The 23,767-nt window shown below is 41.1% G+C and overlaps 1 protein-coding gene across 5 annotated transcripts in view; it reads right to left on the reverse strand.

Annotated features, from left to right (window-relative positions):
* Positions 1–1,287: 1,287 nt before the first annotated feature.
* The window catches only part of RPS6KC1 (ribosomal protein S6 kinase C1), a 91,805-nt gene continuing 69,325 nt past the window's right edge, over positions 1,288–23,767 (reverse strand). For 4 of the 5 annotated variants that reach the window (XM_083831187.1, XM_083831188.1, XM_083831191.1 and 1 more), the window contains 5 exons: positions 21,163–22,740; positions 20,802–20,891; positions 9,491–9,573; positions 8,564–8,659; positions 1,288–5,437 (listed from right to left, as the gene is read on the reverse strand). In XM_083831187.1, the coding sequence (XP_083687313.1) occupies positions 5,327–5,437; positions 8,564–8,659; positions 9,491–9,573; positions 20,802–20,891; positions 21,163–22,740 (1,958 nt within the window). In that variant the 3' untranslated portion in view covers positions 1,288–5,326. The remainder of the gene's footprint in view (positions 5,438–8,563; positions 8,660–9,490; positions 9,574–20,801; positions 20,892–21,162; positions 22,741–23,767) is intronic. The other variant, XM_083831189.1, reaches the window with a different exon arrangement.

Here is a 23,767-nt window from a genome sequence, read left to right on the forward strand (position 1 = left end):
GGCTCAGCTGAGGGACGGGGGTGTGAGAAACTGGTAGAACAGGGCGCAGAGGAGTTCAGCGGTGGAGGAGATAAAACCGAGCAGGTGATAGAAGAAAACCAGAGTTTCTTTGCTTGGGATATTTCTTCGCTGGTAGGGCACGGCAGCAAACAGGCAGGACCCAGCTCCACACCAGTGAGGCCCCCGGGCACCTCGCCTGCTGCCTCCAGCCCCCGCTTCAGCCACGCTCCCTGCGGCACAGGAGGAGCTGTCGGCATCGCAGCCAGCAGATCCGCTCTCCTTTTGTCCGGCCACACTGCACCTATTTTGATTCACAGCTCTGTCCTTCATCACCACCCGGCTCCTGTGGTGAGATCATGCCGTGGCAAAACGGCTCTGTCTCCCGGGCACAGAAAAAGGCTAGCAAGGCTTTGCTGAGGACTGCTGACCCCTGCAACATCTGCTCCTTCCCTAGCTGGCCCATCTTTATCCCGCTCCACCGCTTGCCAGTTGGCTTGTCTAGTTTATTGCCCCCAGAAGGACTTTTCCCAGACTTGCCAAACTTAGGATCTTGGCAGCGAAGCATCAAGGCGACCGCCTACAGCCTTCCCAAGAGGATGCTAGCGCCCTGCTGCCCAGCGGTGCGCACATCCCTGGCCCTCCTGCCCATCCTGGTGCCACCGTAGCCCTCCGGCGGCAGCTCTAATCCCTCCTGCTGGGTCCCCGGGCCAAGAAGATGGGGACAGGGCTGCCTTTGGAGAAGGAGAGCCTCTGGTCGGCCAAGAGGCAGCGAGGTCCTGTTGAGGCAGTGCATTAAGCTGTCACCTGCTGCCGGGAGACTGGAGCATCCTCTCTGCTTAGCCTGGATTAGCCCCCTCTGCTCTGCATGCAGCAGTACAGGGGATGTCACTGCATCCACCGCTTCCCCCCAAGAATTTTGGGGTTCCTTGGGGATACCTCATAGTTTGGGTTAGGGCTGCCACAGGAGATGGCTCCGCACCACCAGCAGCAGCCGCACAGCACCTTTTAGCAAGCCCCATTCCCCCCTCCCGGGAGCTGGCTGTGCTGCCCCTTGCCAAACCTCTCCTCTGCAGCCAGGCCCCACAAGGCCCCTGTGTGTATCTGACAGACGTTACAGGCCTCGGGGAGCTCGGTGGTGGCTGAGGGCAGCGCTGGGGCCGCTCACCGACACCCGCTGGGGCCTGGCCCGGAGGCCTCCTCACACACAGCAGCGGCCTAGGAGCGGCTGCATTCAGCCCCCCACAACAAAGCGCGCGCAGAAAGCACAGACACGAAGAAATCAACAAGTGCGCTTTTTCATTTTTATTGCTTAAATCACTGCCATAAATCTCGCCAGAGAGGAAGTTTCTGTTTCTCTGGCTTCCTACTTCGTGTCCTTGAGAAAACAAATGACAGCGCGCTCAAAAAAAGCCCGCAGAGGTTTACTTCGCACTTCCCCGTGTGTTGTTATGCTGAGCGCTTCATTTAGAGAAGGCTGACCTCCCCAGCCTTCTTCATCCCAGTGCCCTTCGCTGTGGGGACGCACCAACGAGCAGGTTTAGAAACGGAGAAGAGCGCCGAGGAGATGTTCCAGAGCAGATAACCCTGCCAACTCAGCATCCCAAGGGGTGCAGGGAGTCAGCATGACAATAACTGCTGTCTGGGAGGTGATTTTCACAGGAGATATAGGAGCTGGGCAACGAGCACAGAAGCTGTGAATACAGCCATTAAAAGCAAACAAAGTTATGCCCCTTGTATTTCATGAGAGGCAATTCCTTCCTGAGGTTGCCTCACAGCAACTCTACTCAATACAAATGAGGTCAGAGAAGATCGGGAGGAGCTCAAAGAATGTTGAAGAAGCTCAAAGGTGGAAAGAAGGTAAAGAGGGTCAGAGAGAGGGTCGTGAGCACTCAGAGGATGTCAGAAGAGGCCAGAGACTCTTCTCAAAGAAGAGAAAACAAGGGAAGAACAGAGTTGAGCAGAGCAGAGAGAGAGAGAGATGATTTTTTTTTTAAGAAAATGGGAGCAGAGGAGAAGAGGTCAAAGAAAAAATGGTTGTGGGTGTCAAAGGTCAGTGAAGAGAAGGTCACACAACACAGGGAAAAAGAGCAGAGCAGAGAGGAGACGACCAGTGAAGGACAAAGAGGAGAAGAGAAGGTTAGAATGAAGAAATCCATGAAGACAAAAGAAGAGAAGGTCAGAGAAGAGCCAAGAAAAGCAGAGAAGGTCAAGGAGGGTCAGAGAAGATCACAGCAGGCCAGAGATTGTTGAAGAGCATGGACAAGGTTTCAAAATGAAGACAGGAGTGGAGGGGAGAGGAAAAGGTCGGAGAAATGATGGTCATGGGAGGTCAAAGAAGGTCAGCGAATAGGAGGCTGGAGATAGAGAGGACAAGATCAGAAAAAAAGAAGTGGTCAGAGAAGAAGAAAGAAGAGAAGGTCAGAGAGCCTTCATATATTTTTTTCTCTGCATTTTAGAGGACAACAAAAACATTAAGAGTGGTTCAACAGTGTGCAATGAATTATCACTTTGAGACGTCCCAAGTGTGTTACCTACTTTACCTAAACACTCAGAGGAGATTAGGAAAATCTATAAGCTTATTTGGCTGCGTTTTACATAGACTCAATAACTCCTGTGAACAAAATGGCAGGTTTGTTTTGCTATCAGCCATTAGGTGTCACGGAAGGTGCAATGGACATTGCACTACTTAACGGTCAGCAAAACAGAAAAGTGCACCACAGGGCTTCATAGGAGGCACCAGAAAGAAGATAATCCTGAATATTTTCCAAGTCAAAAAGCATTGTACAAAGGAAGAAGTACAGAGGAAATAGAGGAATATGTGTAAATGTCAATATAACATATAATGCAGGTTAAAGAAAAAACAAAGAAAAAAGGTGAGAAACAAGATTTTCTTATGTGCAGTTAACACCAGAATGCTTTCTTTAGCAAATCCATTATTTGAGGCAATGGTAGGGTTATGAAAAAACAGTGGTATAGCAAAGGTGTATTTATGGCAAGATGTCTTGCCAAATGTCCTGTTTCTTCTGATCTCTGTGATCTAAGATTTCCTCTCTACTTAGTGTTGCACTTGAAAAAGAAATATTTCTGTGTTATTAACTAAATCAAAGCAGTTAGAGTCACTGGTCATTTGGTTTCTGCTGGTATATAGCGTTCTCCTGCTGCTGCTTGTCCTTCTGTCCTAGATTGTACTGCCTTTACTCAAAACCAACATGTTGGCTCAACCTGAACAAGAAAACGTTTTGAGGTAACACGAAAAATTTTATTTTTACAGTTACTGCCAGGCAAATGCAGTGGGACAGATGAACACAAGCGACAACACTATCAGGTGATGCTAGCAGCTAGAGAGCCCCAGGGATGGAGTCAGGTGGCAGAGGGAAGGGAGGTGTCCCTTGAGCAACGAGCCCTCTCCAGAGTCACAGCCGGGGCAGTGCTGGAAGGAAGCTCTGTATCAGCTTGGTGTCCGCAGTAGAGATTTCCTACCCGCTCGGCGCAGGAAGTTGTTCCTGTGGCTCACCTGAGGGAGTTCCTGTTATGAAGCCAGAGGGTGGTAGGTTGAAACACAGTTTCTGAGAGTGAGGTAATCTTGGACAGCACTCCGTAGGCAGTGATACTAGTGACCTGGTTACAACCTGCGGTGTTGTTACAGCCCCTCTGCTGGCCTGGTGATCACAAGAAAGGGAAGAAACAAAAAAAAACAAAAGAGGGGAGTGGAATAATTTTAAAAGGAAAAAAAAAAAGTTTCCAGATTTCCTTTGTTTAAGTGAAGCATTTTCCTTTTCCACTTTATTTGAATACACCGACCTGGTGTCTAACAGATGGAGACTGTGCAGATGCACTTTGGGGAGTGCCCATAAAATACACTGCTAAAATACAAATGGAAGAATACTTTTTTTTTTTTTCTTTTTGGAATTCTAAGTTCAATAATCATTGCTGTCACCTCATTTTCCCAAAGGAGTTTGGCCTTTGTTCTCCGGATAAAGCTGGAAAGAAGAAGTTAGAGAGAGAGCGCAAAAAAAAAAAAAAAAAAAAGACAGCAAAGAGAGCATTTAGGAAAGAGCACAGATTCATAATCCATACAAGCATCACAGTGCACAGTGTTTGTACATCAGGAACCCGCACAAGCGTGGCTGCTTAGCAGCAACAGCAGCGTACAGCAAAATATTCTGCGTGTCTTGTCTTCTTTTCCCATTCTCCAGACCTTCCTAACAAACAAACAGGTCAGCTCATTGGCTCGCTCCCAAGTCTTACCCACTAGGGTTTGCTAAGAGATGTCACTTAGTCATTTGGCATGAGCAAATCCCAGGCTTCTTCCTGTTCAAGCAGTAGAGTGGGTGAAGGCTCTCTTTGATTTATTAAGACTATTAACAAACAAACAGAAGAGTTCGGAAGCTTCCTCAAGCAGAAGAGCATGAGCAGAAAGGCTTTTTCCTGAAGAAACAGTTAAAAATAGGACACTTAGAGGAAGTGAAGTTCATTAAGTGATGAGTGGTGGCTGCAATGACGAGAGAAGATTTTCTCCTTTTTTAATCCATATATTTATTTAGCATTATGTTTTCTTGCTCCTTATTAGATTGCAAAAGCAGCAGTTATCTGACTGAGGAAAAGATCTCCCTTTCTGTAGTGACTTTAACATGTAGCTCGTCAAATATAACGGAGTCAAGAGTTTTAAACAGACATTGCCAGCCAACAAAGTACAACATTTGACAGGATTATTTGCCTTTTATATGCTCTTTCCACGGTTTGAAGTGATATGCCATTTTCAAGACACATTCCACAGTATTATGCAACAGCTTTCTTAATTTTTAACGGATATATTATTTTTAAAGTGTCAGGTTTTGCATAAAGCATTTTAGTATTTTATTCAGCATATACCATTAATAAATTATTTGTTCCTTCCTCCCCCTGCCCCGCCACAGCTGCACTTAGCATAGCGAAATGGTCTACTGACAGTATAAAAGATGTTTTCAACTGGCACACTCTATAGACACTTCCGTCACCAGACAAAGCACCAGGAGGGCATTCCTGTTTCTACTTAGTTGACAAGCTGGCAGTGCTAAACATGCTACCCAGCAGTTTCATCACAAATCACCCTTTGGTGAAAAGATTTACACACACATAGCAGCCAGTTGCCATAAAAATAAGCTAGCACCCTGTACAATCAGTGATTCCTGTTAAAAAGTGTTCGCTTTTGGCATGATTGGTCCGGCATCCTTTAGTCATAATGTCCAAATGAGCTGGGACATCCGAAGGAAGCAAGTCAGGGTACTTCTGTGCCAGAGAAACCTGTCCACTTGACCTGAGTTTGTTCAGAGGGCGCACGCATCTCTCATCTCACCAGGTCTGCCCATTCTATGAGGGCAAAAAATGGATGAGATTTGATGTCTTCAACACCAGCAACGCCAGCACCAAGACGCTCCGCAGGATTAAACTGCAAAAGCTTGATATAAAAAGAAATATATATATATGTTTCAGTGAGTAAGAACAAAAACAACTGCTTAAAAGTTCCATAAAGGTCTAAGGTAAGGGACATCCTACCGTTTTCCTGCTCTGAGAGTTACTTTTAAGAGTGTGAAGCATACTTGAAATTCCTAAAATCCAGTAAATGGAAGACTCTCCTTTCCTTGAGTCTCAGTGACACAGTCTTCAGAGACTACTGATCACAGCAGGCAATACCCTGAAGCACTGCACATTGGGACTTCGTTTTAAGCACAACCTCGTTTTTAAAAAGACAACAGCAGCCAGAGACTACATCTGTAGAACTCTGGACACTGCATTTGCTTCATGTTAACTTTTGCTCACACCACTGCATTCAGGCTACATCAGGGACATTGGTCTGTAACTTTCCATTTCATAAGTTGTGAGTTGGTCCTAAAATACCAGGATATTACAGCCCGTTCTCTATTTCCTAAAAAAGTTTTTAAAGAGTTCTACAAATGGATTAAAACTGAGAAATCAAAACTCCAGTGGGGGGAAAAAAAAGTGTAATAGCTTCATGGAAATTTCCTAAGATTCAGCACCTCTCTTGCTTTTTATTTGTACATCACATGCTGAATTCATGTGAAAAGGAAATCACAATATTTACATCTGTTTAAAGATACCAATCCATATAAAAGGGAATGCAGAGGTAATACTCCAAAGAGACTAATAAAGACACACAAAAATATTTTGCAGTTTTAGAGAATTGTTTATACTCTATTCAATTACACCCAGTACAAAGGCAGGGTTTCTTTCTTGCTCTTTCTGCAACAGCTAATGGGATAACTTCTCCCAGTTGTCACTTGGAACAACGTGTATTCATATCTTGATGCGCTCAACATCTAAGTGAGTCTACATCCATAAACATATGAATTTACACATTCTAAGATAGCTCTGCTATTTGCAATCATAATGCCACATAATAAAGGTAGCTCAGTGACAGGGAATAGTGCTGCTCTGAGATCTTCCACAAGGCAGCAGAAACAGATGCAGCCAGTGTCCCTCTGCCTTTGCTATAAAAAGCACCAGCAGGGGGAAAGTAAGCGCAGACACTTTCTGCAGTCTGTCTTTTCAGGAGAACTTTAATCTTAGAAAGCAGATGCATCACAAACTGCAAGAGATACCTATTTAAAAGTCACACTGCATATTTTCTTGGTAGTAAAGCCTGGATGTGCCTGAAAAAAAAATAAATCTTGGGTGCAAAATGCCAAACCAACATAAAAAAATAACAACCCTACTTTTCAGAAGAGCGCCAGAAATACAAAGATCTCTGTTTTCTTAGAAAAATGGCTAAATGAAGGAGGTGTTAACAATGAAGTCACCTGCACTGGAAGCCACAGCAGGAGATGTCTGACAGTTTTCTGTGTAGCTGAACACTGAACCCAGAGTTATTCTGTGATGCTTTGACCTGTTTACCCTTGGCAGTGGGGGGAAGGAAAGTCGCAATGACAAATTGCTATCCATGCCAAGAGAGCTTTCTTCCTTTTCCTGACAAGGCTTCCTCAACAATGAATGGCAGCTTCCTTGGATAGTCACACAACAAAAATGTGATTTACTAGCTCATATAGCTGAACCTCCACCTGACAAGTCACCAGCCTGTACTAGAAGGCTTAACTGAACGGGCACTGGGGTGCCTGTTCTCTGAACAGATACGGCCTTGTAATACATCTACAAGTAGCAGAGATATATTTGCCACTTAGGTTGCAAGTGGCAAAAGAGACGCTCTTTGGCATATTTGAAAACAGGCAATATGTTAGTCCACAACAAAGAACAATCCTGCAGTGGCAGGGAAAAGTGGACTGAATGACTTAGTTTGTCTTCACTTCTGCTCTTCTAGATGGGAAGAATTCCCTTCATCAAGTGTAGATTTGCTTTTCCTTATCCATTTAAGTCATGTAGCACCTGTGAGTGAGGGCAACAATTTGCTACCATCTAAAAATATAAATGCAGATTATACAAAAATGGGATTTTTCTGTAGTCACTTCCCTCCCTGCCCTTGCCAGAAACATACAGATGCATGTGAAAGTGCTTTCACTGCATGCCACCTAGTCAAAATTGGAGGTCCAAACTTCTGCTTGCACTTCCATTAATCGCTTCACAGTAATGGCAAAGAAATCAATCTGTCACTGGGTCTTTTGACTTGCTGCATTTCCAAAACGTCCTTCCTTAATTTTCTTGAAAAACTACTTTTTCCATTCTGCTCTGTTCAGGCCTATATCTAAAGTGATGTCGTTACTGATGTATTCACTAGCCGGATACTCTTCATTCAAAGCTGAACTCCATAGTTCATACACATTACTTATTCTGCTCAAGTGGAGTAGGTCAGATCCAGGCTTCACTTCCACAGTTAGGTCAAAATTAACTAGCGGAAGAGAGAGAGTGTTCTCATATTCAAGACCTTGTACCTACAAGTTTATTTTCTCAGCCATTACTACCTAACAGTAAACTAAAAGTAGCACTCAATACTATTCCCATTAGTTTGAAATTACACAGTAAATCACTCTGGAAGGTTGTCTGTATTTTGAAAAGTATCCCACTTGGCCTTTTGTCAAACCTACCAGATATCTTCTTATAAAATTCATACTATTCACATTTGGAAGTACTTTTCTCAAAAAATATCACCCAGAAGGTTTCCTGGAGAACAGCAACAGATTTTCAACCACAACAAGGTCATCATTTCTAATTAGCGTGTTACAGGTTTCGTGGTACTTAGAGCTATCTTGCTGAATTGGCTTCAATATTTTTTAGTTTAATTTAGTTCATCACAAATGTTTCCATTAACAGTTAGGACAGGATTCCAAAAATGGTCAAGTATCACTGACAGGTGTTTCCAAAGCACTCAGCACTGACCAAACACGTTCTTCAGAGAAATGGCAAAGCACTCTGGTTTTCTACAGAGACAGAAGTCAAAGTTTCCAGAAGCAACAAGACAGCGGGACAAAAATCATCAGTGCTGACAAAAGACTCATCCACATTCCTTTCAGCAGCCTTCTGTTCTTACATTTACTTCACCAGAACAGCTCAAGTATGCAAGTATTTGTCCAGATTGCATGTGTACCCATTGAAAATGAATTTCCCCCTCAATTACCTGCTGAATCAGTGATCTGGCCTCCTTTGATACATGGTCTGGTATACTCAAAGAAGTGTGTGTGTTTATTCCTGACGGATGGCACTCAACCAGAGTCTGGGGAAAAAAAGAAAAAAATGTCAGATACATTTATTGATTCAGAAAATGTAGTACTGGATTATCTTCTAGTATACGTGTAAATTAACACAAGTAGCCAAAAGTTCAGTGCTTCCTAGTCTGAAGTATTGATTCTGGAAGGAGTGTCTATAGGTACTACATCCCCCTGGAGACATGCTTATAGAACATTTACACCACAGTGCTCTTGCTCCACTGCTCAAACTTAAAAAGTTTTGGGGTTTGGTGAACCTCACTTTTCCTCATGTGGAACTGCACGAGGAATCAATCACTGGCTTGATTTGGCCAATCTTGGAGTACTGAAAACGGCATTCCCAAGGGGTGGTGACATCTTCCAGCTTCCATACTAGATCATGTTGCATCATCACATCAGCCTGATATCTCATAATGAAAGCAATTCACCAAGAGAGTCTGCTCAAGCTTGACTTCGTGTGTCACTGTGACACATGGCTTCTATACCGTACCAAAGAATACCTCTGAAACTAACAGGAAAGGGAAAAAAGTTAGGGAAAAAAAAATAGTGTTCAGAAGGAATGTTAAGACAATTTTGATTTTCCTGTGGTTCAGAGGGCAGCATGGCTTTTGGTTATTCTTTACAGCCCTGAGCTCAATACAGCTTTATTGAGTTACTCTGCTGAAGCTTGAGCACGTTTACTATCTCTGGTCCCGTGAAGACCTAGCAGAACTAGGCGACTCACATCTGCAAAGCACATCTAGGTTCAACAAGCAAGGAAATCACAATTGGGCACACCACTTGTGAGAAACTACTGGTCATCACATCAGTTTTATAAAGTAACTTGACCCCAGCCCTACCTTCCCAGTGAGGAGTTCAAAAAGAATGGCACCCAGGCTCCACCAGTCACAGGCTTCTGTCTCTTCTAGGATAGCTCCAACCTCTAAACACGAGACATTTCAATTAATATTAAAAAGGTCAGTTACACCTTCAAAATTAACATATATTTACAAGGTGACTGTTTAATGCTGACAGAACATATACTAAATACCACAGAGCTTTCATTACGCCTGCAATTTAGTTAGCCCTTTAGCCACCTACAGATTGCATTGTTCAAACACAGCAGCACTATACGTTTCATGCATAATTTGCTTTTTCCTTGCACACACAGGCATTTTCAAGACTTGTAGGAACTATAGTGAGGATTCTGCTACACTGGACTAAAACGGGACAGTGACAGATGGCAAAGCAAAACATATTCAGAGAATTTACCCTGGTAAGAAGAGCTGGACTGGCAAGTTTGACCTGAGGCATCCACAAAAGCAGCACAAGAGACGTTATAATAGCCCAGTGCATGCTTTAATTTTGTCTTGGAGAGCAGGATTCATCTCAAGGATAACCGGCACTCTTTGCTGAGATCATCATGGTAGGCTTTTCACAATAGCCTCTCATCCCTTGGGAACTAGTTGGAGATGCTAAATCTGCTTCATAAAACCTAGTTACAGCTAGCAACTGTGCTGCTCCAGCTCAGCCTAAACTCACTTTAGCTACCTAGGAGCAAAAATTTGTTTTCCCTAGCACCCAGCAAGAATCCAGTGCCATCTTACTGCTGTCAATGCACAAGAGACAGCGGAGAGGTGAGGACTTGTAAAAGCCATTGCCATCCACATTCGTGTGTTCAACAGCACGATGCATGCAGCAAACTTGGCCTTCACTGACTCAGGCTTTAAACTACAAAAATTATTGAATACAAACACATTGCACAGTCTGCTCTAAATCAGGCAGAAAAACAGATTGCAATGAAGATGAAGTCTTCATTTTGACTGTCAAAAATGCAGAAGCTGCACTAAAATAGCTTTGGTGGCAAAAGACACACCAGATTCCCAGCAGAGGACAACAATTAGCATATAGTCACATAGCTGTTGCTGTGAAAAGCATTGTGGCACGTTAGAAAAATCTTGCTCATCATTTTATGGAGCCTAGTGTGCGCATGGCCAAGGAGAAGCACAGATGAGTCAGACTCTAGTGTCAGGGAAAGGAACACACCAGCTCCAGACCTTCCCCAGAGAGCACAGGGGCTTGCAGAGGGCTGCCCCCTCGGGGAAGACGCTCAGCACCTTAAAGGACTAGGCAGGGTTTGCTGCTGCAAGAGCATAGGAGGATGGCTCTGACATTGTTTCTTTAGGTAAAATATTCGTATCACATTCAGTGTATGTGATATACATAGAAAAATTATTTTTCTTTTTTTTTTTTTTTCTCTTCAGTTAATGGCATTTGAATGCCCAATAGATTAACTGTAAGGGTGGCACACGTTAGAATTCATTCCACTCCTTATAGACTACTATTTCTATCAGTACAGAGAAACTTTTACAAATATCTAACAGCACCAACATGAGGAACTGTACTGGTATAATTACTTGCATTTTTAAATCGTTTTAAGATCACAGGGACCTAGATCATCTCAAGGTAAATTGAGACAACTTGTGTAAAAATCAAAATCTAGTCTTACAATTTAATTTTGTTTTATTTTAGAAAGAGAGACCTTCTTGATAAACATCCTCTAAAAAAACTCAGGCCTTTCCACATGAAACAGCTGGCAAAAAGTTTCCACAGCATCTCTCAGTAAAACCTATTGAACAGAAATGTCTTTCCAGTCTGACTGCAACATATAGTGCTAGGAAATCACAATGATATACATTCAGACACAGGATAATATGAAAAAAAATAAAATCTAAAGACAAAAACTTTAGGCATCTTTAGAGGGTAGCTTTCCTTCCTGGGTGTCTTTAATCCTAGACTAAGACTTAGTAATGTAAGAGCACTTGCAGTATACAACAAGCCAAAACAAACGTCACTGCAGAACTCTTACAAGGAGAGCACTGAACTCTTCCACCACTGTTGTCCATGAGTGAAACAACACAGATGGGATAAAACGAGAAGAGTCAAGCCGTGCAGAGTCCTCTCCGTATGGAAAGGCTCTGACTGGGTTCTCATGCACAGAGCAGAAATCGTCTGATAAGTCACCTAAACCAACACAGAGGAGAAAATGGAGAATTCAGCTGAGGGGAAGATCTAAATATCCTTTTTTACAAAAACGAAATATAAGCTCCACTTTTCTTCCCATTGTCCACTGCCTGCTGTCCTGCTGCTTTCCCTAGGTCCCGCAGTTTCCTTACTTTGGACTAATACTAATGCTTTCCTTAAAACATAAAAATAAAAAAAAAATCCATGTGTATACTACAGATAAACATGTGTTGTTTACATTCCCTTACTTCGAACAGGTCACATTACTTCTGATGCAGTACGCCGATCGTAATAAGTTCAGGATATCACATCAATATTACTGCATTTTATCTTGACTACACATCATGGGAAAATTTAGAAACTATAGATTATGAAGTGCTTTCAAGTGATACAGAGTAGCTAGCTAATGTAATATACCACGCAGGGCATATGCTTTTTTTAAAGCTTTAATATTGCCATAAATCTGAACTACAATATCTGCCTTCACTAAGAAAACATTTTCATCTCAATCCATCAGCAAAGTAATTTAGACAATAAATGGTAGCGACCCATAAGCCTAAGTGAATAACATGGGGATATTTGTGCCAGTTCTTTACTTCATGAACCTTGAAATCAAGGACCTTATCCACATTTGTACAAACATAAACACGTGCGCACACGTGCATAGTGTTGAGGTTTCCAGGACTGGCAATATAAAATTTGCAGAAAAAAATATTCATATTTACAAATACAAAAAAAAGAATCCTTTGAAATTGGAGAAAGAAAAAGTAGGGTGAAAAAAAATCAGTAGCTCTTCCAACTTTATTGTAACTTCATTACAAGGAAAAGCTTCTTTCTTTTCCTTTCCCAGTGCATGCCCACACGATAGCTAGCACCAACTGGCGCATGTGAATCACAAAACTAAATTCCAGCACAGAAACACTATCAACAGCAGCAGTTGGGGTAACTGAAGGGAAGGAAATTTGTAAAATGCTATCAGATTCAGAGAGAGACAGATGGCACAGGTAAACAGCTTCTCTTCCCAGCACTGTCCTTCTGAGCAGCTGGTCTCAACCGAAAGGCCATTTCTTTATGGTTTCCATACTTATCTCAATATTTGCATTATACACAGCAACACCTTACTTCCTGATACGGGATCTGTAGCTGACAACGTGCTGTATTTTTAAACAGAAGTGCCAGTCCTAAAGAAGAAAAGCAGAACTTCACCTCTTTTGAGCACACATCCTTGATGATGTTATTAATACCAAGACTGATTTACTCATTCTTCCTACAGGACCTTAAGCTGAAATACACCCTTTCATACTAAAGGACTTCAAAGGCTTTTACTACCACACCTCAAGCATTTTCTCCCAGGTATGGTTTCTTCCAGGGCTCCTGATGACCCCATACTAGTTAAAATAAAAGAAGCCAGGCTTAAAGCTAGTCAGGTGGACTTGGAAATTCACTGTGCCACTGAGACCAGGTCACTTGCAAATGATCAGAAAGAAAAAGTCAATCAAACTTTGTAGGATAAATTGTAGCATCCAAAAAATACATCTGAATTAGGAAAAATACATCTGAATTAGGAAAAACAGCTGAATGCAGCTCACAAGAAAAAAGGGTCAGTGTGGAAGTACTGCTTCTGAACACGTGAGAATCAGGGTGGGCTTTGCATTGAGATGGCTTTCCTGGAATTCAGAAGGGAGCATTTGACTCTTAGTGGATTGATAAGAATTTCAAAACCGGAGGCATCCCTCTCCCTCACTCTGCCTTTCTAGCAGAAACAGCAGAGCTTCAAGCATCGTCTCTGCACTGATCTGAAAACAAGGACACCCATCTGAACTGCCATCAGGTGTCTGAAACCATTAAGGAGGAAATGGACTTGTCTAACATCCTGAAAGCATCAGACACGTTTTCCCCTTCTGCTGCCATTAAGATAAACAGCATTGCACAAAAAAACATTAGAGTCCCTTCGGAAATTCTATTTACCTTACACTCATTTAATTTTAAAAGCTTACTATTTTATCTTATTTTAATATCTGTAAATGTAAAGAAGCATTTGCAGAGAACCAAGTAAAATGAGTCCAAGCTAATTTACTCTATGCAGATTCAGTCAGCCAAGATATGAGGTACAGTCACTACATAATACATCACACAAGCAATCCACTCATAATGCTTTGCCTAAAATGCTTTAGCAATTTATAAAACACAGTATTGAACCATCTACAGTTAAGTATAAAAAGTTTATCATGGTCTTTAAACAATAAAGTAGTGAGGCAAGTCCAATGAACATCTGCTAAGATCAAATGAAGTATGAAAATAGGAAGTTTCATCTTAAAGGTACTCAATAACATACGAGCTTCTCTGTTCCTCTTTGGAAGAAATTTCCTCATGTCACTAACAGAAAAAAAAAATCAGAGGCAACTATATTTTTTCTTCCTTTTAGCAACGCAAGATGGAATTAAAACTTCCTCTAAAATAATCAGGTGACGATAGAGACAAAGAAACCTTTTACTGCTCTGTTATCAAAAGAAAGCAAACACCATTTAACCCTTCAGCTATCTCTGTTGATTTTCAAAAGGCATCTCCTATACTATCTACAAGTTTCAGCTGCATTATTTAAAAGAAAAATGGAAAAAGAAAAGAAACCACGAACAGGTGAATTAGTTTCTTGCAGAGTTATTAACTGCCTTTTACACCAGCCAGACTGAATTACCAGATTCTTCTACAGCTTCACTACATCTCGCTGCTTACTCTAGTTAGAGAGTCTGCAAAAACCACAAGATCAGGTACTTCGCCTAAAACACGCAGTGTACTCACAACATGCCCGAGTGCCCAGGCACACCATATTATTTTCAGAAAATACCTGCTACTCCCTCCAAACCTCTGCTTTTAATTACCTACTCCAGGCTTATGCCATCCTGCTATTTCGGGAGCAGTCAGCTGTTAGTGTTTTCTGCGGGACACTCAGGTGCCTTTGGAGAGCTGTACACCTCCAAACGGTTGTACAGTTGTTACTCCCAGCTTCACAATAATCACTACTTTTTCCGCAGCTTCAGACCTTTTCTCGTTATTCACACCAGCCGTGTAGTTTCATGTTAATGTTCAGTCCCCTTTCTTATTGCCAGTGCTTTTAAAATCAAGCTAGCCTGTCCTTCTACACTTCTGGCCATTCAAAAGCCCTGTTTTTCCTTTCTTTTTTAGGATCGTCCTGAAACATTAATGTCACACAAAAAGCTATGACAGTCAGAAACAAAATTGAGGAAGTCCAGTCTTACACTATAGCCATGAGACCAACCCACCCCTCGACACCTCTCAGGGTCAATGGCACTTTAATCCGCCACCGTTATTTTGCTTCTTAAACAATCTACTCCAAATTAAATGACTATAATAGAAAATAGCAGAATTTAATGAGTGCCTGCAAATTTCTACTGAAAAACACACGCACATAATATGCAGGTTTTCCAGCATCAAATATCTATTTGGTAAATAGAGGCAGACCATTTTTGTCTTGTGCAGAAAATAAAAATTATAGCACACAGGCTAATAATAGCATCCAGCAATTTTTATTTTAATGCCATATGCTTTAGGTTATCAGCTGCACTTCACATCTGTATTTTCAATTGTCTACAAGTAGAAGTTACATCTTCATTTGGGAGCATGAAAATCAGGCTGCACACTGAAACATTTTGGTCTGTTTTGGGGCAAAATCGTTTACCTAGAAAGCCTTCTTTTTAGTTACATTTTGCATTGTGTACAATTAGTATCAGGTTAGATAAAACCAAATATAACATATATTTATATGCAGGCTTCTGTGAAGGCTAGTTTTTGTCAGTAAGGCTTGATTATAGCGCACAGCTTCTGAAAGCATGAGAGTAATACGATGCATTACTGATGGCCAGTTTCCTACTTTTATTTCCTACAAAGCTAAGCTTCCCGATCTCAACAAGCAAGTCTCCAGTTTTTAGTAAATGCAGCGTGGAGAAAACTCACGGTGTGGACAAGAAAGAAAAAAAGACTCCGACGAGAGCACAGTTCTGAAATCTCATCCTCTGATAACTCCACAGGGATACGACAGAACTTATCCCCGGTGCTGGAAAGAGAGCTTAGAGAGTGTAAATAAAAACACTTCATTCACACACCGTATTTACATGTTACCTTAGACCAGCAAGCCACTTCTCCGACATCCTGCTTTACAGGTTAGCTGGAAAAAGTACCTAAAAGATTTCTCTTTACATGTAAATCCTCGACTTAATCTGTTTTAGCTGGAAACAGAGCCGACTAGCCTGTGGCTTTAGACAATCTTGTCGTTCTCATAAGTATTAAGCACACTATGGAGGGGCTTTCTAAAAAGAAAAGTTACCCATTTTATTTTAAAACTCACACTATCAAGAATGGAAAATAATTGTTACTCTGCTTAAAAGGTAACAACATTTTGTATTTAGGATCACAAAGATTGCAAAACCGATACTTAAATAACAGAAGGTGATCATTTGCATTTCAAAATTCATCTATCTTGCTTTTCCCTCAATTAGACCAAAACATGTTGATTCACAGGTTTGTGTGTGCGTTTGTTTCTTTTTTAAACTTATTTATAGTGCAGAATAATGGCCCCCCTGCTAGGTTGGCATTTGCTCAAGTTTCTGTCCGTGTAAATTGAATCTGTTACTGGAATTTTCCCCCCTTCAGAATACCAAGGCACATTAACCAAGAGATAAAGAGATACACTGCTGATACTATCAGCCACCGGGCAGGTGGATAACGTGAGGGATTTTTTTTGTTAGTTTTTGTGGGGTTTTTTGGACAAATATGTGATAAGAGTTCTCAGGGGGCACCGAGAGCAAAGGGCTATTTAAACAGAAGTGAATCATTCTCGTCTGATCTGCTAATAACTTTGTATTCAGACATCAGCTGCTTAGCACACTTTAAAACACCCAGAAAACAAAATTACTGTAGAGAAAAGTGAAAACCAAAGAAAGCACAACAAAACATGTGAGCCTCACATTAGTCACCTTAACCGTATTAACACGGCAAAAAATCTCAGTGACAAGTGCTTAATTTCTTCTTTAAAAGGAAATAGGTTATTCTTGGCCAAAACCCCCACAGTTTTACTTCAAGTGGTGTTGAGTTTATAAGGGATGATTTATAATCCGCCATTTCCCTGGTGGTTTAGAGAAACAACATTTGACTTATCATAGGTGAACAGCAAAGATTTAGTTTGGCCATTAATCAAAGTATAGCACGGGCTCTACTTTCAAGCATCTGCAGCTTTGTTGTTCCAGTAGTTGCTTCAGCATCAACTTGTTTTTTAAGTAGAAATATGCGGGAGTAAAACGACTTAGCCCGTTTTACCAAGATTCAACGGCACTACAACACTCTACAACTCCGAGCTTGTAAGTACAACCCTTGTATGCAAATCCTTGCAAATAAACCTCGTCTTCAGCCTCCAGCCCTTCTGCAAAGTGAGGCAAATTAGAGGCAGCAAGAGCCACAGCAACATCCATTAATGGTACAATGCCACCTGCCGTCACCAGTGCACAAGTGCAGCTTCTTGCCGAAGATTTATTCCTGCTTTTAATTTACGCACGATATAAAACGACAATTGCTATTTCAAACAGAATGAAGTATACTGTCAGCAGGAAACGGCACGCAGCTATTTAAACTATTCCGTCCCCCATCTTTCTGACACTTCTCCATTTATAATGGTTGGATTTATTCTGTTACTTTATACATATATTGCATAATCCCTTTTATATGCATGCAGTCAACAACTCTCCGTTTTTCATAGGATAACAGGAGCTGAGCAAGCCCTCGCTATCCACCGCGGAAAGGATCTGATCGCTGCTTCTGTACCGACACCACCTTCCTTTGCTTTAATACACAGTTACACGCTTGGGTATGAAAACCTCAAACACAAACTCCTAGGGTCCTGTAAGCAAACCCCAGCACACAGCTGGGCTTCTACCCTCCCCTGAGTCTGAAGAGCTTCAACATCAATACATTACTACCCCTAGCCCCTCCAGAAATTAGATTCTGATATATGTATATGTATTGTAGAATTTAGATCCCATATTTTCCTCCAACCAATAAAGCAACTTAAAATTCAAATACACCCTCAGACACTTCACCGCTAAGCACATTATATAACTTGTCATGTAAAAGAGTAACACCTAAAACCTTACCAATTAAAAAGATAAAATGGTTTCAAGTACATTTTTATATCTTTCACATAACTCTGCAATACAATTTCCTACCTATTTTAAATTGAATATATCCTGCAGTCTATTTAACTTTCACATTCATTCTCTCCTTTTTCTACCTATGAAATTTGCTCCTCAAAAACCAATGCAGACCTGTTCTCAGACTGTAACACCAGACCCTAACAGACAGTGCTTTGGCAAAGACATCTTCCCTTTCTTGCATACTTTTAACGAGAGCATTAAAATAACAAAAAATTGAAAGTATGTTACATATAAACTTACCATATCCAAAACCTACTCTGTCCTGAGCTCAGATGAAAACACACACCAGGCTAAACACACGCAGACAAAATTTGCCAAGCCAAGTTTCACTGCATCTTCCAGTTAGAAGTGAAAAGGAGAGGTCAAGTACCCAGACGTATGGCAACACAGCCCACAACACCGGACACGCCAGGAACATTCAAAACAAGGTAAAGACTCACTTTGAGTCACTTTATTTAGTCGCTGTGTTGTATTATGATGAAATAAATAAATAAATCATAAGACCTGATTAAATTTCATGAAGATCACTAGTTCATCTCTACAAAATTGCAGCCTTTTCTTCAGCAGGAAAAAAAGCAAGCTGTGAGAAACATTTCTGATCAATTCCAAAGAGCAATTGAAAAAGAATTAAAAAAAAAAAAAAACCACAAACTCGCCAATTTACCTTAGCATCCTGAATTGAAACAACTACCATTTCAAAATGGTTAACCAGGAAGCTGCTTGAGGAGCAATTGTCATGATAAAGGAGAGAAAGAGACGGGCTCCGGGGACACCACACACTTCTCAAAGGGAAAAACGATCATCCAGGTAAGGCCTGTTTTCCTGTAATGTTGGAGTGTTCCTGAAGAAAGCCCACTAATGGGATTATTTTTATTAATACTGATCAAATGTTTCAGGGCAAGACTTTGCAGCAGCAGTAACCCTAAGAAAGTTACTTTGGCCTCAGCTATACGCATAAGTTAAGGTATGCGTAGTAAACCTTTACACAGAACAAAAATGGCTCCAAAATATATTTTGCACTGCTAAGTTATTGCAAGTACTACTCTACTATGCAAAAATTATCATGAAATAGCTACACTAAAATCTGAGTACACTCTGAACAAATAATGCTAAGATCAAGAAATACGAAAGGTAAGACTCATAGAGCAGTATCAGTTCAGCTGTCTTGCGTCTACCTAATATTTGCACTTGCAAATCACCCTGCAGCTCACCAGTTACAGACACGCAAAGCGAACTCCAGTTTGGGGTAGGGCAGAGAGGAGAGGGCAACTTAACCAAGGAAAACCCAGATGGATACCACACCTGCGCTGTGAGGTGGAAATAATGATGGTGCAGAAAACTTTATTCTTGCATATGGGGAGTTCTAAATATTATTTCAACTGCTCCCTAAACACTTAATTACTGCAGGAGTTGGCTGGTTGGGGCTTAGGGGGCAAAAAAAAGAAAAAAGCTTCTCTTTGGATCCTCATTAAAACACAGAAAAATTAAGCTTTGACTTTCACAGCTCATTAATGGTGACAGGGTGGGAAAAGGCTGCGCTTCCATCCTTACTACTGCTCAACTGGGGAGAGCTCTGAACGAGGCTGGGGTAGGGAGGCAGGAAAATGCCTCCTTCTATCACAACAGAGCACACGTTGGCAACCAGGGCACGCTTCTATTCCACAACCACAAGAAGTGCTGTGAGGCTCAAAAAGCAGGGATTCCCCAGTTTTCCTGTTCTTGAATTAAAGTGGGGTGACAGTAGAACAAAGGTGCTGGTTTTGCTTTGATAATAAAGCATTTGTTTTCTGTTTCTCTGTAATACCTGCCATTTCCCTTTTAACTCGCACCTGGATAGCAAAGATTTTATTTACTATTAATCTCAAGAGGCTGGAATTCGATTTTTTGTTGATTTTGTTGAGATCCTGCCACCTGTATTCACAGAAAGCAGTTCCTTACTGTATTTCAGTCGGGGGGAACCAAGTCACAGAATAAACACCTGATGCCAAACTAAGTTCAGAAGTTTTGTCTTTTATTGTTGATAACTCTTATCTTCAGCTATTTTTTTTCAAGCATATTCGCAGACTTTGAGCTTGAGAACTACCTGCATGCCAACTTGCAAAGCCGAACCAGACCGTGCACTCAGCAGAAAGAGTACATTGGCATTTCAAATTTAGAATCAAAAAGACAATCTAAAAATCCGAATAGCCTCCCTGTAGTTATTTCAACTCTAAAAGTAGTTTCTTTAACCCAGCTACGAAACTTTTAAAATACAAAGTTACAAGTAAAATATCCGATTTTTGGCTGTCACAACCATTAGATGACTATAATAGCAGAAAATAAATTGGAAAGAGGAAAAAAGGGAGGTCTCAGTTTCAAGTGCCATCCTCACTATAAAAACCCAAGAGATATTGATTTTATCACCCTCATGATTGATGAAAGCAGTTCTAAGAAAAGAGCTCTCTAAACTATTTCAAAGCCCTCTGCAGCTCATCAAAAATGTCAGAGGCATCTCTGAGCCTATTAGGGTTGTATATTTCAAACTGCTATGTGTTTTTCTCCCATACTCTTTGCATGAATAAACTTTTGTATTTTTAAAGTTCATAGTGTTGCCTTTTCAGTCCACCCTTTTCCTTATTTGCTCTTTTCAGTTATCAGGATGTACTCACACATAACAAACAACTGAAAGAAAACAGAACATTCCTTAAATGTGCTTAAACAAGTCATTCAATGCAATTACACTTTACGGAAATGCTCTAGCAAACAACAACACAGTTAGCAATAAAGCAGTTACAAACCCTCTTGGCTTTTTAAGACATTCGGTAAAAAGAAAAGAAATTCTAGCAGATATTGCATGATCTTGAGCTCTGTGTTATAGAGGCTCCGTGAGAAAACGAAAGCTGCTTATCTACTTTCCAAGTGAAACATTGTAGGTGATTGCTCTAACCTGGGGCACAGTACATTCTCTCTATGGCATCGTTGTCACAGGAATCTTCAACCTCCCTCCACCTGCTAAAATACGTTAGCTGAATGTGTCCTAAAAACAAAACGACAGGAGAAATCAAAACATTTTTCCCTTCCATTTTCTGCAGAAGTGAACTGTAATTACTCCTTTTGTAGCTAAAAACAGTATCATTAAGAATAATGGCATCATTAAGTACTAGAAGCTATTACTGGGGGTGAATTTGCTGCACTGATAATGAAGCTCTAGACAGGAAATGAAGATACTAATTACAAGATAAAACGCCTACTCAGTTAATTGGAAGCAACAGCGAATAAAAAGAAATGCATTTGCAAAAGTTCCTGACCTCTATCATTCAATAAGATGTTGTTTGGGTTCAAATCGCGGCACACAATTCCTTCTCTATGTAAAGCATCAAGGGCTACAACCATTTCAGCTGCCCATCTTTGAATGCAGTCCTCTGGGATGTAAAACCTGGAGGTTATCGCTAATCTTTCGTCGAGGTCCTGAAAAATTTGATGTATTTCCTTCTCCCCTGCTACTGCTATTTCGTCTTCCCCCTTTGGTGCTGTCTTTTCGCTTTCAGCTGCTGGTAACAAAGCCAGGTTTGCTTCCTCTTTCCCAAAGTCTTCAGTTTGATCAGAAAACAGCAACACTGCTTCATTTCTTATCGTATCTCCATCCGAGCTAACACCTTGAGCACCTGAGAGCAGGTTGGAAACAAACAAACTTTCTTCTCTGCTTGCCACTTTTAAGGAGCAGGCTCCAGGCCCTTGCAATAGAGCCCCATCTTCTGAACTACCTACCTCTTGGTCAGAAGTACAGAGGGTCCCAAGAGCTCCCTGCGTGACACCGCTTTGTCCATTCACTTCCCCGTGGGAAGGATCACCCAGTTCTGGTGCCACATGATCTGGCTCTTGATCAAATGCTTTGCATTGCTCTGCGGAATTATTTAATTGTAAGACATCGGGCGTTTCTAATAATTTTACTTCCAAGATGTCCATATCGGTTTTTGTAAACTTTGCTGGCCTTGACACTGCCGCCTCCTCTGTTTCATCAGACATGCCAGGTAAGTTTATTAGAAGATCAGGCCTTCCTTCATCAACACTACTTACATCATCAGAAGCAGCATCCTTAAAGGAGATAACTGGCACAGAGTCGTTTGAACCCCTGCTTATGGTGTCATGAGCTTTCACAGCCATTTTGCTCTCCAGGGCATCCAAGCTTCTGTCATGACCTGAGACAGAAAACAATGGCTTCAAAGGTTCTGATTTCAGGTTATACAATTTTTCTCCAAAATCAAGCCCCAGAAGTTCACTAGCGCTATCTTTGCTGTCTATTCTGAAGAGTTCCATGGGGCTGTTCTTCGATTTAGTTAGCGAGTCCAATATCCTAGTAGGACTGGGTATTTCTGATTCAGCATCATCAATGAAAAGCTTTAGTTCCTGAGATGGAATCTGAGAGCTGAAGCTATCACCGCCAACAACAGTGCGTTTCTGCGAGGAACTTCTCTCTTTGGTATTCAGACCTTCATTCTCCAGTTTAACCACAGGTTCCTCATTTAAAGAGCCAGAATCAATTTTTTCTTGCCCATATTCGTTGCATAACGTTAAATAACTAGTAGTGCACTCTTCTTCTGAGCTGGATGCTGAGTCCATCCACTTGGAACTCTCCTGGCCATCTTCCTGGTTGCTGCTGTCGTCCTGAGAGCTCGGCGTCAGGCTGCTCTTCAGCGGGATCACCTTCAGCATGTGCTCCCCGTAGCTTTCTCTGGAATCAGTGCTGCTACTGATTTCTTTAGGACTAGGCGTTGGCCGCTCCAGGTGAATTTTAGTTGAACTGCATGTTTGGGGTTCAGGGATTTCAAAGCTCTCTTCAGGGCTTCTGTTTAAGAACTTACTGACATAAGACCACAGTTTTCCTCCTGCAAGAAAAGAGAAGGGGGAAATCTCTTAATATCACTCAAAACATAATCAGTTTCATTATGATACAGGAAAATAACCCACACTGACAGAATATACCACCCCCTTAAGCCCATAGAGCAAGTTCAATCTGCTACCTCAGTAGAAAATAATTACAGGGACCACGACTTGCTTCTCAAGCAGATTTGTATTAATACATAAATATTTAAATAGCTGCATCTGAGATTAAGCTTTTTTTTAAAAAAACAAAAAAAAGAAAAACCTTCAGTAAAATCTCATTTCAGAGTCTGTCTCAAGTTGCATGGTGGTGACTACTCTCCATCTGCTGTCTCAAAAGAAAGCAACAACTAGGAAAGATCAAATGGTTTAGTGCCCATAACCAGCTCTGCCTGTGCTGAATCTCAGTTCCCAGCTCATGAGCAATGTTAGGGAAGACAGACTAAAAACTACAGATCAGCGAGTTTGGTAAGGGGAAGAAAATCACCACATATTAGTAGGATATTCTACGGAACTGTTTCTCTTTGAAAAGAGAAAAAAATTATTATTTTTATTATTTTTTAGTTAAATACGGATGATTTTCTCCCTTTAACTTCAGGCCTCAAGAAAGGTCTTTATGCATTACGCAATGATTTATGAATATTTTAAGTTACAGTGGCAAACCAGTTCCTTCATATCAAAAATTCTAAAAAAATGACAGTTCCAAAAGTAATCATTAAATATTTAAAAATACAGAATAGGACTCTGTTTCCAATACCACACATTTTTAAGAAAGATTACAATACATACACTGCTAAAAATACAGAATAGGACTCTGTTTCCAATAACACACATTTTTAAGAAAGATTACAATACATACGCTGCACAAAACAAATCAAGAAGTTACTGTATCTCTTGCACGTGCCAAAGAATTTGACTTTAAGAAGCTAGAAAGCCACCTTCAATAACTTAAGGAAAAATGCAAAGTCAAGACATTTTAATTTAAAAGATTGTAGAGAAACGCTGGGAAGTACAGCTCAAACAAAACCTTTG

This window comes from Anser anser (genome assembly GCF_964211835.1).
Source record: "Anser anser genome assembly, chromosome: 3".
Lineage (NCBI taxonomy): Eukaryota > Metazoa > Chordata > Aves > Anseriformes > Anatidae > Anser > Anser anser.